This window comes from Pectinophora gossypiella, chromosome 13, assembly GCF_024362695.1.
Source record: "Pectinophora gossypiella chromosome 13, ilPecGoss1.1, whole genome shotgun sequence".
NCBI classification, from domain to species: Eukaryota; Metazoa; Arthropoda; class Insecta; order Lepidoptera; family Gelechiidae; genus Pectinophora; species Pectinophora gossypiella.
In genome coordinates, this window is record NC_065416.1 from 6,528,155 (window position 1) to 6,542,157 (window position 14,003).

The 14,003-nt window shown below is 36.7% G+C and overlaps 1 protein-coding gene across 3 annotated transcripts in view; it reads left to right on the forward strand.

Moving 5' to 3' along the window:
• LOC126372248 (uncharacterized protein C6orf132 homolog) overlaps positions 1 to 14,003 on the forward strand; it is a 78,058-nt gene that overhangs the window by 1,846 nt on the left and 62,209 nt on the right. The window contains exon 1 of one of the 3 annotated variants that reach the window (XM_050017933.1): positions 3,355 to 3,507. The exons of 1 other annotated variant lie outside the window; for it this stretch is intronic. In XM_050017933.1, the coding sequence (XP_049873890.1) occupies positions 3,481 to 3,507 (27 nt within the window). In that variant the 5' untranslated portion in view covers positions 3,355 to 3,480. Of the gene's footprint in view, positions 1 to 3,354; positions 3,508 to 8,003; positions 8,188 to 14,003 lie in introns of those variants that run through there. One more of the 3 variants, XM_050017935.1, reaches the window with a different exon arrangement.

Here is a 14,003-nt window from a genome sequence, read left to right on the forward strand (position 1 = left end):
ATAACCTCTCGTCAGCTTAGTGAAGATTGGTGCATCATTTTCAGCAAAGTTGATATCCGCTACACGTTAGGGTAAGCTGCATCAACAAAGGTTTTTTCATAACTGTTATTTCACGATAGATTCTCACCAATTATTTCAGCTACGTGGTAGGTATGTCTTAGGTAATCGCTAGGTATATGCCGAAATAAACAACAAAACGAAAACAGTTAAAGTAATACCATTCAATTACCGACTGGCGTCATGGAGTCATGACGTCACGTACACAGTATTTTAATCTTGCTAATAAGAATAATTCTGATGGTGATTTTTATAGCATTAATCATATAGATAATAAAAGTGAAATGGTCTTAGATGGTCACGTTTTTGATTCCGTCTGTGATGCGACATTGGCGTCGTCCCCTTGTAATCTACGAGTATATCGTGTCTGCGCAAATCATGCGACTTGTCACTTATATCGGTCGTTGTATACCGGACTCAACTTACCTATATCTCTCCTCGTTTACATTGCGATGTGTCGCAAAAGCAAGTTGTCTTGGATGCAACAACTACGCTAGAACAAAACTACTTACATCTATTTTTCAGTTGGTATTCCTTGAGTTAAGAAATAATTTGTAATAACTGTTTTACCACACCGTAGAAGAGAAAAAGATATGGTTTCCTACAAAATTGATATATACAATTGTCAGGATCTATCTGTCACTTAAGTGTGGTATTAATAAACTGATCTCAGCTTCGAGACTGCCCTCAAGATCATGTTAATGTGACAGTTCATAAAAAAAACAGGAACTTGAGCATGATCTTGAGGGCAGTTTCAGCTGAGATTAGTTTATTAATACCACCCTAAGTATAATATCATTTTACTTAACATTTGACGTGATAAACCTGTGACCGGATATTCGGGTGCTTATTTACCTACCTGAAGTTCGCTGGTTGACTAATATGGATACTTACTTAGTACTTTTTTTATAGAAAAAGTTCCGCGAATCCTGGATTAACAAGACTCCACCAAAAACCAATAGCTTAATTAATCATTTGTTTCGTAACGTTTTATTCGGGCCGTTATTTTTATTACCAAAATTAAGAAGTCGCTTCTTTTCCATACATACTTTCATAGTATTTTGCAAAAAATAACATAAGCTGCCGACTATATCCCAATTGGGGTAGTCAGAGGTACATTCATCACAAGATGAACTAAGTACACCTAGCTTTCCTCACTTCGTCTTTGTGGGAATGAAAACTTATTATGAACGTGATGTGTGTGAGGTGAAGTTTATGAACGTGTCCTGAGGAGTGAGAGGAAGGGGAAGGAAGATGGCGACGGGTAGATTTCGAAAGCGAGGTTGTTTGTGCTCTGAAGAAACCTTCAAGTATTGTGATTATTTCGATTTTACCTCCACCACCCTACAACTGTCTACTTTTGAAAAATCGCGGTCTAAAGAGAACACGTAGGTATGCTGTCTGAAATACATAAGCAAAATCTGTAACATACCTAGTAACGAAATACCTACGTCAATTGTATTATTGTGTTTACCGGTTTTATTAGTGTATAAAGACGTGTACAGTTTGTGATAACGTTAACACTGCTATTTATGGACATGTAAAAACATTCGAGAGATCTACATAGTTCTCCTACATTTACATAAATGTTGTACGTATGAAGACAGCGATAACTATCCTTATATTGCCAACAAAATAATACGAAACTAATGACGTCATGCCTTACTGGATTAAACTCGAGTAAAGGTTGAAGCGTCGTCTAAGAATGAGGTCTTCTCAACTTTAGTTGGAGTTAACATCTTAGAATACGGATGTCAGTCTGGCGTTGTCTTCTGGCTTGGCGTTTCCAGATCAAAATTATCCGTCATTCTTTCACCCTTTTTATAAAAGGCTATGTATCGTTACGTGATCCAAAATATAAGGCAGCTCCTTATTCTCAATTCTAGTACTTACGTCGAAATGTTCTAGTATCTCAATTTCTGTGATTTTTAAATGGAACCCAAATCTCACATCCTGACAAACAAGCCGTGTTATCACAAATACCACTATTTTTCAGAACTATGACGGTTGCAAATGCTTCTAAGTATTTGCCAAAAGATTTTATGCCTTAGATAAAATATTCCATCATCATCTACTTATTTAATTAAAGTATTTGCCGAGCTGATGTCTGTCTAGAACTAATCCTTGGCTCTTCACATTCTGATAAATGGTTTATTCAAACAGCAGTGCTATTGTTTCAGGTTAGTTATATAAGTAAAACACAATGTAGCTGATTTAAGCTTTTTAAACAGTCATATCTTATTTATAATGTATGGTGCGGAAAATATATGTTAGTAACGCTGGATGCAATAAAGGGAGCAATTAACTTTGAGTGATATTATCCGTTTAACATTGGTTGACATTATACACGATGTCTTGCGGCTTCAATATTAATCCAATAACTGCGGGTCGCCTCATAGCTCGCCACTTTGTGGTTACCTACCAGGAAATGTATACCTTGCCGTACGTTGCGTAATCATAATGCACTGTTTGTTTGATTTTATTTAGATAGTAATTTATCTAAATTTTAACTAAATAGATAAAATGATGCACATTGTTAATACCCGAAATAAAAATGAACTTGTCTTAAAGGTGTTGGGACTCCAGACAATAGAAATTATTATTTTTGTTATAGATAAGCTAAATTACTATGCTCTACACCTTTTTGCCACTACTTGAAGGTTTACAGAAACTACAAACAATAAAAAATATTACTTATAAATCTTTTTTATTTTCTTCAGTATTACTCTGGGTCAGGGTGAATTTGATAAACTAGTACAATTTAATTGTATTTCTTTCGAAGGAAATTCGGCAATGGCAGTAAAAGTCCAATAGGCACGCACTGTAAAGGAAAATTAAGATAAGTATAAAACTTTTCAGCTTTTACACTTAAAACCGTTCTTGACTTAAAAACAAACAACATAGAAAGTGAATCTGCTGAAACATTACTTATTTGAAATTTAAGTATAGAAATAGAAAGTGCCTTGCCTTGTACCTACTTCAACTTTTGATAAAATATTTACCTTCCTAGGATCCTTGATTTACTTTTTCAATCAAGTATTCACCTCTATATCTTTGAGACTTTGTACCCAATTTGACAATATAATTGTCATTCGTCTACCGTATAAAGAAGTGTATACAACGACATATAACTGCTAACTTTGCGAGCACCACTGATGTAACTCTAGTGACGTGCACATGACTTATCAATAAGGAGATATTTAGCGATTAGCCCGCGAAAATTATCAACTGGCGCATTGTTTGTCGAAGGCACTAAGCTACGGTGGAATAGCTATACTGTTTAGCAGTTGGCTTTCAGTATTTCGGACGGTCGGTATACGGTTCGGTGTGCGGTCATTCGCACTTACGTAAAAGTAATTGGAATCGGAACTGAAAAACCGTTGGTCCTGTGTTCCCTGTGACCTATGTACTGACTTGTAAGACATGTACGGCTGGTTTAGAGATCCACTCGTGAGTACCGTTATCTCAGCTTGTTTCATGGCGCCTTTCATTTGCTTCCTTTTTTTCTTATTTAATTTCTTTTTTTTTCATATAAGTATCTGCCTATAAAGGTAAATAAAAGTATCGCTCTTAACGCTTTAATTGTTCTAGGATAGATAAACAATAATAAATAAGTTTCAGGTGTTTCTTTATTTCATAATAGATAAATAAAATATTTCTAATAGAATTACTTTTAAATAAAATAGGTACTTCAGTACCTAAGAAAACTAAAGTTCAAAAATGGTTTTATTTGGAATTAAGTAACCGAAAATTTTCTTTGTCTTTTGTAATTAAGGTTTTTGAATGTTTCAAGACAACAATCGTTTGGGATAAGTTATGTAGGTACTTACCTTGAAATTCTCATCTCAACCGTCATTCTTTATTGAAGTACATAAGTAACTGCAATAATTTATTCCGCCATAAGTACAATTATTATTGTTCCTTTGTTTTTAATACTACTAATATGATTTTTCTGTTTAATAATTATTAATTAAGTTACAAAGTCCGCTAGTGGCTTCAACTAAGGCTACGTTTTCGAAATTTGAAATGGCGCGATTTACCAATCATATAAAAAGTAAAAATTCCGGAAAAAATTACAAGCTAATTATGTCCGGTTAATAGTGAGCGGCGAGCTAGCTCCATCACATATTTACTGGTGGTAATGAAACAGAGCAAAACCAAACTCAGAATCGACTTTACACATACGACGTGAAGTTATAAACCAGATAAGTACATAGACCTGCTAAACATCTGTGGAACCTTGGATCTAGACCGTAAACTTCTTGCTCAAACCTCATTTCTATCGAGGTTTCTGGGACTGGTTGCCCTTAGCTACCGGCCCGTACATAATTTACTTTTAATCTACCACCTTGAGGTTACCGAGCCCTAGTCTTATTTTAAAATGTAGTAAATAAGGTCTCTTCGTAATTATAATCGTATACACAGGGTGTTAGTGACATCCGTAACGAAATCTTTGAAGGATGATTCAGGTCATGATTCTGAGTTGATATCAAGTGGAATTTTCCGTCGCAAAAGTATGGAACGGAAAATAATTTTAAAAACACAAAAAAAAGTCATGAATTTTCTGACAAGAAATTCCACTTGATATCAACTGAGAATCATGGTCTGAACCATCCCCCTCAGTATTCGTTACGGTGTCACTAACACCCATATCTAATTGTATGGCTACCTGTATGTACTGTACGGGGTACGATGTAAGTGACGTCGTAACGAATACTGAGGGGGATGATTCAGACCATGATTCTGAGTTGATATTAAGTGAAATTTTCCTTCGCAAAATTAATGATTTTTTTGAGTTTTTTTAAATTGTTTTCAATTCTATACTTTGGCGATGGAAAATTCCACTTGATATTAACTCAGAATAGAGAGCTGAATCACCCCCTTCAGTATTTGTTACGATGTCACTTACACCCCGTCAGTGCGTATGGGTGTTAGTGGCACATTATATTCAGAACATAATTCTGAATTGATATCAAGTGGATTTTACTGTCGGAAAAATCATGAAAATATTTGCGTTTTTTTAAATTATTTTCAGTTCCATACTTTTGCGACGGAAAATTCCACTTGATATCAATTCAGAATAAAGGTCTCAATCATCCCTTAAAGTTGTAGTTATGATGTCACATACACCCTATATATAGATATGATGCATTAGCTCGAATTAATATACCTCTATAATTTCGGTAAATATGCCATTGAATATTCGACCTTCGAAAAGTGACCTTTTGACCACTTCCTCGAGTAAACTCACACCTATTTCCCACCGGGGCAAGCAGAGACTACTTATAGAATTCCATTTGCTTCGATCATGACACACATCTCTCACTTCTTCCACATTCATTAATCGTTTCACACACGCACGCCGGTTCAGACTAGAACATACTGAACCTTTTCTAAAGACATCTCTAATTTCATCAATGTACGTCCTTCTAGGTTTTCCCCTGCCAGCCCTACCACCGACCATCACATTATATACTGCTTTCGTAATCCTATTATCCTTCATCCGCTCTACGTGTCCAAACCAACTTAACTTTCCCTTCTCAATCTTAGTCACTATATCGTCTTTTACAGCACACTTCTCTCTTATCACACTGTTTCTCACTCTATCACTCAATTTAACACCGTAGATGCTACGCAACGACTGAATTTCTACAGCATTAATACTACTTTCATGCTTCTTCTGTCATACCCAACATTCATTACCATACTTCAACGTAGGGACAAGTGAACAGCCATCCTCGCATCTTGCGATCTTCTTCGATTAAACGAATCATAAAGTTGTTTTGGGAGAGTGAAGCGTCTTTTTCTAAGTTCAAGGTTTCAGACATAACAGCTTGCTTGTACACTAGGTAATCTACTTAAGTACATTACGATGTATTAGTATCTCATTAATAGGGATACTTTGCATGTCATACGGCGATCAGCCGTCGGTTAGTAGGATTAGGTCGTTCGCGGTAACTAAGTATACAAAGTTCGCCCTTGGGAAGTAAAGAAAATGTATAAGAAAGTAATAACTTTTTATGAAATTATAATATTTATTTTATACAATATGAGAAATATTAAAAAACAAAACCAATCAATACCCAATATCGCGACGGGGAAGTGGTACTCGTACTTAAGGCTTTTTAAATACCTAGGTTAAATTAATAACATAAAATTGAAAGCAATGTAAATGTCTTTTTTTACTAATAAATTGTCGATTATAAAAGATGTTATAAATTTATTCATTCGAATTCACTACCTTGGTCGGTTTCTCTACCTCGAAGACGTAAAAACATCCTTCCTCCAATTATGATTCATTTTCAAGCCCCTACAGCTGCGGCGCTAACCAACTCCATTACAAGCGGATGATGGAATTTTAATGCCAATTCCATTTCATTTTCCGTCTAACCTAACCTAACCTAACCTAACCTAACCAACTCCATTACAAGCGGATGATGGAATTTTAATGCCAATTCCATTTCATTTTCCGTCCCTCCCCACCTTTACCTGATTACACGATAATGATTGATGTTTATATAGCACATCTTCGCGTCGCGACATAGCCAGTCTGTTTAGGTTATGAGAATGTAGCGCCAGTTTCTGAACTCTTCCTTTTTTATTTTTGCCTTTGCTTAGGAATATCTAGAGCATAAACTGTTAGGTAGAATCAATACCGAATAACTAAGAATTCGACGCATTGGTTTTCTTTTGCATTACGTTTACGAAAATTGTAGGTAGGTACTAAAATTCTGTAAGTAGAGATCGCTAACCGCAGTATGGTCCAAACGAGCTGCTTATCTAATTAAACTACCGGTGTCCATAATCAATATTTTTTATTTTCTGTTCTCTTTATCTCGTACAATAAGTATCTTGTTACTCCCCTCTCGATCGCGCGCGGTTCAATGAACCACGCGAGATAATGGAAGAAGGTCGGGGGTGATCCTTGGTTTGAAGCCGTCTCCGGCCAAGTAAACTTGTACGAACTGGGTCACGAAGGTCCACTCATTATTATGCCTAACAATATCAGAGGTTCAGAATTGTATATTTTCTTGATTATTCAAAGTGTTCACGGTAAGCTACATCTCAACAAATGGAAAATACAAATTATTAAGACCGCCGTTGAATCACGGTTGTCAAAAAGAGACTTCTTTTATACAAAATATTTTTGACCACGTATTTTACTTCTAGTGATGTAATTTATTCCTCTGGATTATATTAGAAATACTGAGATCATTCTACGAAACCAACACCGTCACTGTGACGATCCGTTTGATGTGTTCCATCGTTTAGCACATGACTGTAAACGCGACGTCAAAAGTGCTAACTGTTGACTTTGGCCCTGGCTGATTCAAAATAGTGTAGATGTCGTCGCCACTGTATCAACAGTTTTTTAAATAAAAAGGTTTAAAACCTCGGTCGGTGACCTGCTGAAGGCAATACCTTCACGAGAGCCTTTGAGACGCAAATTCAGTCGTCGATATCGAAGCAATTTCTCGCCGTTATTTGTCGAGGCCCCGATAGTGTTCACTGCAGGTTGTTCACACATCCATGTGCCAACATGCCGGGAGATATAAGACGAACTTCATATGAAGATACTGTTTAACTGCAACCGACCAAGTTTGCTGCCAAGATATCTCCAACCATTGTCAATATTAATATTATAAACTTGTTTATATAAGCCATGGACGAAACAAATCCCTCTCAGTTAATAAGGACAGCGCATATCAATCTTACGTCCGTGACCAAGTGGAGACTTTATTGCTTATCATTTTCAAATAAAACAAGAGGTTGCTTGACCTCATTGTCATTCCGGTTCGAACCTTCGCGCTATAAGTTAGGGAAATTAAAAATTCATCACTGGCGAGTAACAGCGGCTTTATAAGTCATCGATCCTTTTAGGGTCGTTTGTAGTTGCGATAAGTGAGGTTTATCAGGAGTGTGCGGTCGAGAGTTGAAAACATTCAGTCTCGCGTAAACAGTACGAGAGGTGCGAGTGTCTGTGCTTGGTGACTGTGTTACTGAGCTAGTGCAGTGTGTTGTGTGTAATGGAGTTCCAATACTACGGGCACTACGAGCGGCAGCCGCGACGGCTACACGACATGCCCCTCTGGGACGAGGAGGATAACCTCTCCGACAGACGCGTCTACGGTAAGAGTTTTCTGAAACTCACACAAGTATTTACAAATTAAACGATCTTTTGTAGCAAATACTGAGGGAAACCTCGGATCTCGTCCAAATTAGAATTTGTCGATCTACTTATAAAGTAATCAAGAGAAATGCAGCACTACATGGTTCGTTGGAATGTAGATTATACGATAAGTAAGTGAAAAAGTAAACGTTACATTTCTAGTGCTGTTACTGTTAAATTAATGTTTTCTCTTTTCTTCCTGTAACTACTAGTAAATGTTGAAATTATGATGACAGAAACGATGTATAACTTCAAATAGGTAAAAATACTGGTCTGGAAATCATCTGAAATCCTCACATATTAAAAACAGCACCCTTGCCTCACCCACCACCCACTTAATACGGTTATGGGATAAATCTTACGATCAATCAATCGATCGATCACTGTTATGATTTCAAATTATATCTACATTAGACACTTTCGTAAAGAACAATAAAAATAAATGTCATCGTATGATATTATAAACTAGATAGAAAAATTATAATTAATTATGAATAAATGATACTTAGATATTTAATTATTATTTATATAGCGATATGACGCGCGAGTTTCAAGTAAGTTATTAAGTACGTAGGTACTATAAGCTACAAACACAACACATAATTCGTATACTTATTACTTTATTTTTTGGCAAAATATAAGTAAGTGAGTGAGTAAGTGAGTGGCTTTTTTGTAAGTGATTTACCTCAGATGACCTACTTTGCAGGAATTTAAAAAAATGGAAACACGTTTCGTTTTTTATTGGGTTGAAGAAAAGCGCCTAGACATGGGCCGTTATCTAGGTGCTGAATAAAGAGAATAATCATTCCCACTGGATTGGTTACTGTGTACCATACTAAATGAGTTTATATAATGAGTAGCATTAAACATATGGATGTGTCAGTGTTCTTATATAGGTAAAGTACACATATACTTAGATGTAGTAGCCTAGCTGAAGTGATTGATGACATTGAAGACATTAGTGTCAATGTGAGAGGTGATCACGTCTCGGAACATCCTTTCCACCTTTATTTCACCTACTATTTATAGATTTACTACGTTTATTCGAAGCAAGAGCTACATAGGTGTAGAACTTGTGTTTCATTGTACTTGAAATGTTGTTGTTGTTGAATGTACTAAAATTGTTGTATTATATTTTTTTCGCATGAAACGTTCTAAAATAGTCTGAACTTGAAGTAAATTAATTTACTAGGAACTTCTTATTTGCTAAAAAGGCGAAATTTTAATGTAGGCGCTTACATGCATTTAAGTGGTTTCTTGACAAAAAAAAAACCTAAGTTAGGCCCAATTTGATACCACCAACAAACAGTTGTTTTGCAATTAACTTAAACACAAAATAATTGTGATCACATTGACGTAAACTCAATTAAGATAATTAAAAAAAAACATCTCGGCTGAGTTTAGGTATTTATCAGTTTATTTTTATTCTCGTTTTGTACTTACATCGAGGAAAACAAGGTCGCAATTATAATTACTTACTTAAGCTTAAGAAAATGACAATATAATGGACGTATATATATAGTTATTTATGTATACTTATTCGGTATTTACATAGTAAGTCGTACCTACACCTGTAGAGGTGACATGTTGAATGAATCATATGACTGTGAGCAATGAACACTAGGTTACTACAAAACAGACGCACTATAAATTAGACGTACTACTTTCCGTTACCACAAGAGTTCAACATGCCACACGCTTTCTTCATGCTTAGGAGTAAATACCATTAGGTACGCCGGTATTCATTAATCCTCGGGTTTTCATATCAAACTAAGCCTGTGTAAATGAAAATTTGTCTTCAACGATTACTTGTAGCTGTACCCATCTGGGGATAATGGGCGTGGGTTTATACATCCATATGTTATCGGAAATAGGTCAGTAAATAATTACTAGATTTGAAAATTTATTCAATAAATAGACTATAAATAGACCGGACTATCTAGATACTTCACCGTCCCACAATAGAGGTCGTAACAACATAACATACAACTCTTAAAACAATTGAAAACTATAATAAGTTGTAGTTATACAAATGTAGCTATTTCTTCCTTTTTATCTTATTTTTATTAATCTTATGTAAACCTAGGAACAATGATCAATCATCAACCTAACTAGCTACTTAACGACGACTTCAACATTTATTATTTTAGTGCATTTAGCCTTCTGTGGTAATCGTTAATCAATAAACTTGTTGGTACCGGAGTGTTTGACTTTTATGTTAGAGTTGAGTTCACATAATAGTGCTGGGGTGCTGGGGTTATCATTCATAAGGTTGAAGGGCTGATTGCGAGTTTGAACCGATGAACTCTGATTTTGATATTTCTGATTTCAAATATCTTAATATAATAACATCTGATAAAAGATCTCAAATCAACACCTGTAAAAATTATTTATTTTCTCCTGTAGCATATAACTTTATATACTTAGGCATGTTTCTAATTAGGGAGACAGGAGCCCAATCTTAGAGGAGCCTTAACTTTGGGTCTTGCGATTCCTGTTCTTAAAATGGTTTCCACACTGACATTCACTGGTGGGCAGTAGCGTCCCATTATATACCTTAGAAAACAACGAGCATGCTTTATATTACATTGTGGGATTCGAGCGCAATCATAATTTCAACCAGCATCATTCTTTTTTACAATTGTCATTTTGTGGAAGTTTTAAGTCTGACGTCTTTGTATTATTACTGTGTCTCCTTATAGAAGCCGTGGTAGCCCAGTTAGTAGAACGTTTCCCTCTCACTTTGAGGTCGCAGGTTCGAATCCAGCCTAAACCAATGATTGTCGAATTTATTTTCGAATTCATGTTTGGATCATAAATGATTATTACGTGCTCAGCGGTGAACGAATACATCGTGAGGAAACCCACATTAAGTGTATAACCTAACCTGTATTGGGCTAGTTCTGCTTCGCGGTCAGACAGGCAGTTGCTTCTGTAAAAAACCGGACCCGTCAAATCTTCAGGGTAGGTTAGCCGACCCTGTTAAAAACAAGATAATTCTAGGGAGATGATGACTGTGTGTCCTTATAAAATAAAGAATTTATTTCTTTCATATCGCGCGCGATGCGTTATTATTGGCTAGGCGCTAAAATAATGCAATTCTATTGGTTCAAATGTTACGTCGCGTGCTTTATACGGTTGCCATACTACGGCTGTAGGGCGTGTAGGTATCGAACTCGGGGCATTGATATCGCGATCAAGGTGCCTTAGTGATACTACACCATAGAGGTCAGATAACTACACCGGCCAATTATAAGTATCAGATAGCAAACTTTTCAGTATAAATTGCTCGGAATGTATATGTCTGTCTAGACGAGAGGACGCAGTCCCATATCGATTAGTAGCAAGGATAATTTTAGAAAATCCCCGTTGCTGTGCCAGCGTCCTGTTAGAATAACACTTCCTTTTCCCAGACGGGGAGGGATAATGTAACGGCGAAGGCTCTTCGAAAGAAATGTCTGGTGTTTATTTTATTTGTCTTGTTTACCTAGTCTTGTGTCTGATAAAAATGTATTTAATATTAGACCGTTTATCAACAGTATGAAGGAGGTATTATTTGGTATTGGTATGAACATAAAGCATATGTACAATAGAGAAGGCATTTGTTTCATATTGGTTGCTTGAAGACGCACTAAAATGCAATACCCAATACATACGAGTAGTTTAGATAGTTTACGTGCGGTTGCCCGGCGGTCTTTTATTAGAAAAAATATTAATACATTTTCAGTCCTCTCATGTGTACAATCAAGTTATTTTTATTCGCATCTGAGGGACAGGATTATCGACCGTCGTCCATCATTTTAACATCACATATAGCTAGACGTAATATGTATACTTGTTAACTCACGCCCCAGTATTCAGAAGAGAACGTGCAGCCACTTTTGCTGCGAAGTCCTGAAATCTTCCTGAGATGTATTTATACTGTATGGTGGTAGGTAATCCGCCCATCGCCCACATAATGATCCATCGTGTTAGACTGAACACAATCCCAAAAAAGTTACAATTAACAATTGTATTGTATTGGGGATACCCCCATACGCACCGTACCCAGCATATGCTCCATACCCCCTCCGGTTGATTGAGGGGAGGCCTGTGCCCAGCAGTGGGACGTATATAGTCTATTTATATGTATGTTATGTTATTGACAATCTTACGAAAAGATAAGTAACTTTATTGACCACGTTCTATGTTTTGGTTCGCTCCAAGTTAAGCAGTAGGTATTACGGAACATAACACAACTATAACCCAATTGGGGTAGTCAGAGGTACATCCATCGCAAAATGAACTAAGTACCCACACCTCACCGTGGTGAGCCGTATCGCTGTCTATGATGGTCGAGCTAACTGTTTTATTGAATACTGTACTTACGATCAATTAATAGCTCTTTGGTGCAAGTCCGTTACCGGGGTAAGCAAATGATATAAACTGAAAGACTACCTATAATTAATCCTATAGTATCACTAACAAAGAACAATCTAACCAGGTCATTCAGTCGAGTACATCCGGCACGTTCAATACTCCAGGTCTTTAGGGTTCCGCTCGAGGGAACTGAAACTCTTTCCTACGGGAAATTGTGTCTTTGTCTCGGAAATCATAGAACAATGAACGTTTTTCCGCTCTGGCTGTAATGTTCAGACGTTTGCTACAAGGGAAGTCTGCGAAAGTTTGCTAGAAAGTTTTTAACTTCGCAGACGTTTTGTTTGGCTTTTACCTACCTTTATATTTAATATAATCGACCTTAGCAAGTTGTTTCCTACTTTGAACTGTTTTATATTATGGTTGCCTACTTCATTGACTGAGTATGTAGAGACAACAGATAAGCGTCAAGTTCATTCATGATGTCGTTCCCTAAGCCTAATTCAACCTCATCAAGAACGTATTCTTGACCTTAGCTGCTTTCCATGCTTCCTCTTCCGTAACGCAATCTCTCCTAAAAAAAGCCTACGTCGTGGTACGATATTCACAAAGTTTACGTATTGAATGATAATATATAATAATATTTCTAATAAGACTTGTTAATAAAAGAGTCGAGGCATAGCAGAACAACACTTGACCCTCAGAGCCCAGGTTCACTAAACCAACACAGGCCTAACTAAACCAATGAGTACTTACCGAATTCATGATTGGATTTTAAATGATTTATCATCTGTTCAGCGGTAAAGGAAAACACAGGAATGTGTTTTCGGATGTATGTGGCCTAATCTGTGTATTTGCGTTGGTTTTCCCTTCGGGTTGGAAGGTCAGATAGGCAGTCGCTTTTGTAAAGACCGGACTTGTTAAATCTTAAGGTTAGGTAAGCGGACCCCGTTAAATGAAAACGGTATAACGCTAACGCTGGAGATGATGATAAGAAAATAACAATACATCGCTGTCAGTAAAAGAACACCACGCCACCATTTGAACCACTCTATAACCTGACGCAAAGGCCCTGTGGTTCGCAATACAGGCGCAGTCAGAAACAACTTATACATCTTTATGGGTATTATAATTCGTTCCCTTTGTACAAGAGACAGGGACCCTAAGGGATTTCACTGGCTGTTTTAATTGGATCGCTGGTCAAACAAAGAATATTCAATTCCAACTGCACACGCCGAGATACAGGGTCCAGATGAAATGGAAACCGCGTTTTGATTTAGTCTTGTGAACCGTTTGACCTAAACTGACGCGGCGAACGGCTCATTCTTTTTTGTTTGCCTCTGCATTCGTTTGCGGATGTCGTAATATTATTTTGTTGTTGCTTTTTTTAGAGCCCATCCATCGGACTCTATCGAGCTAT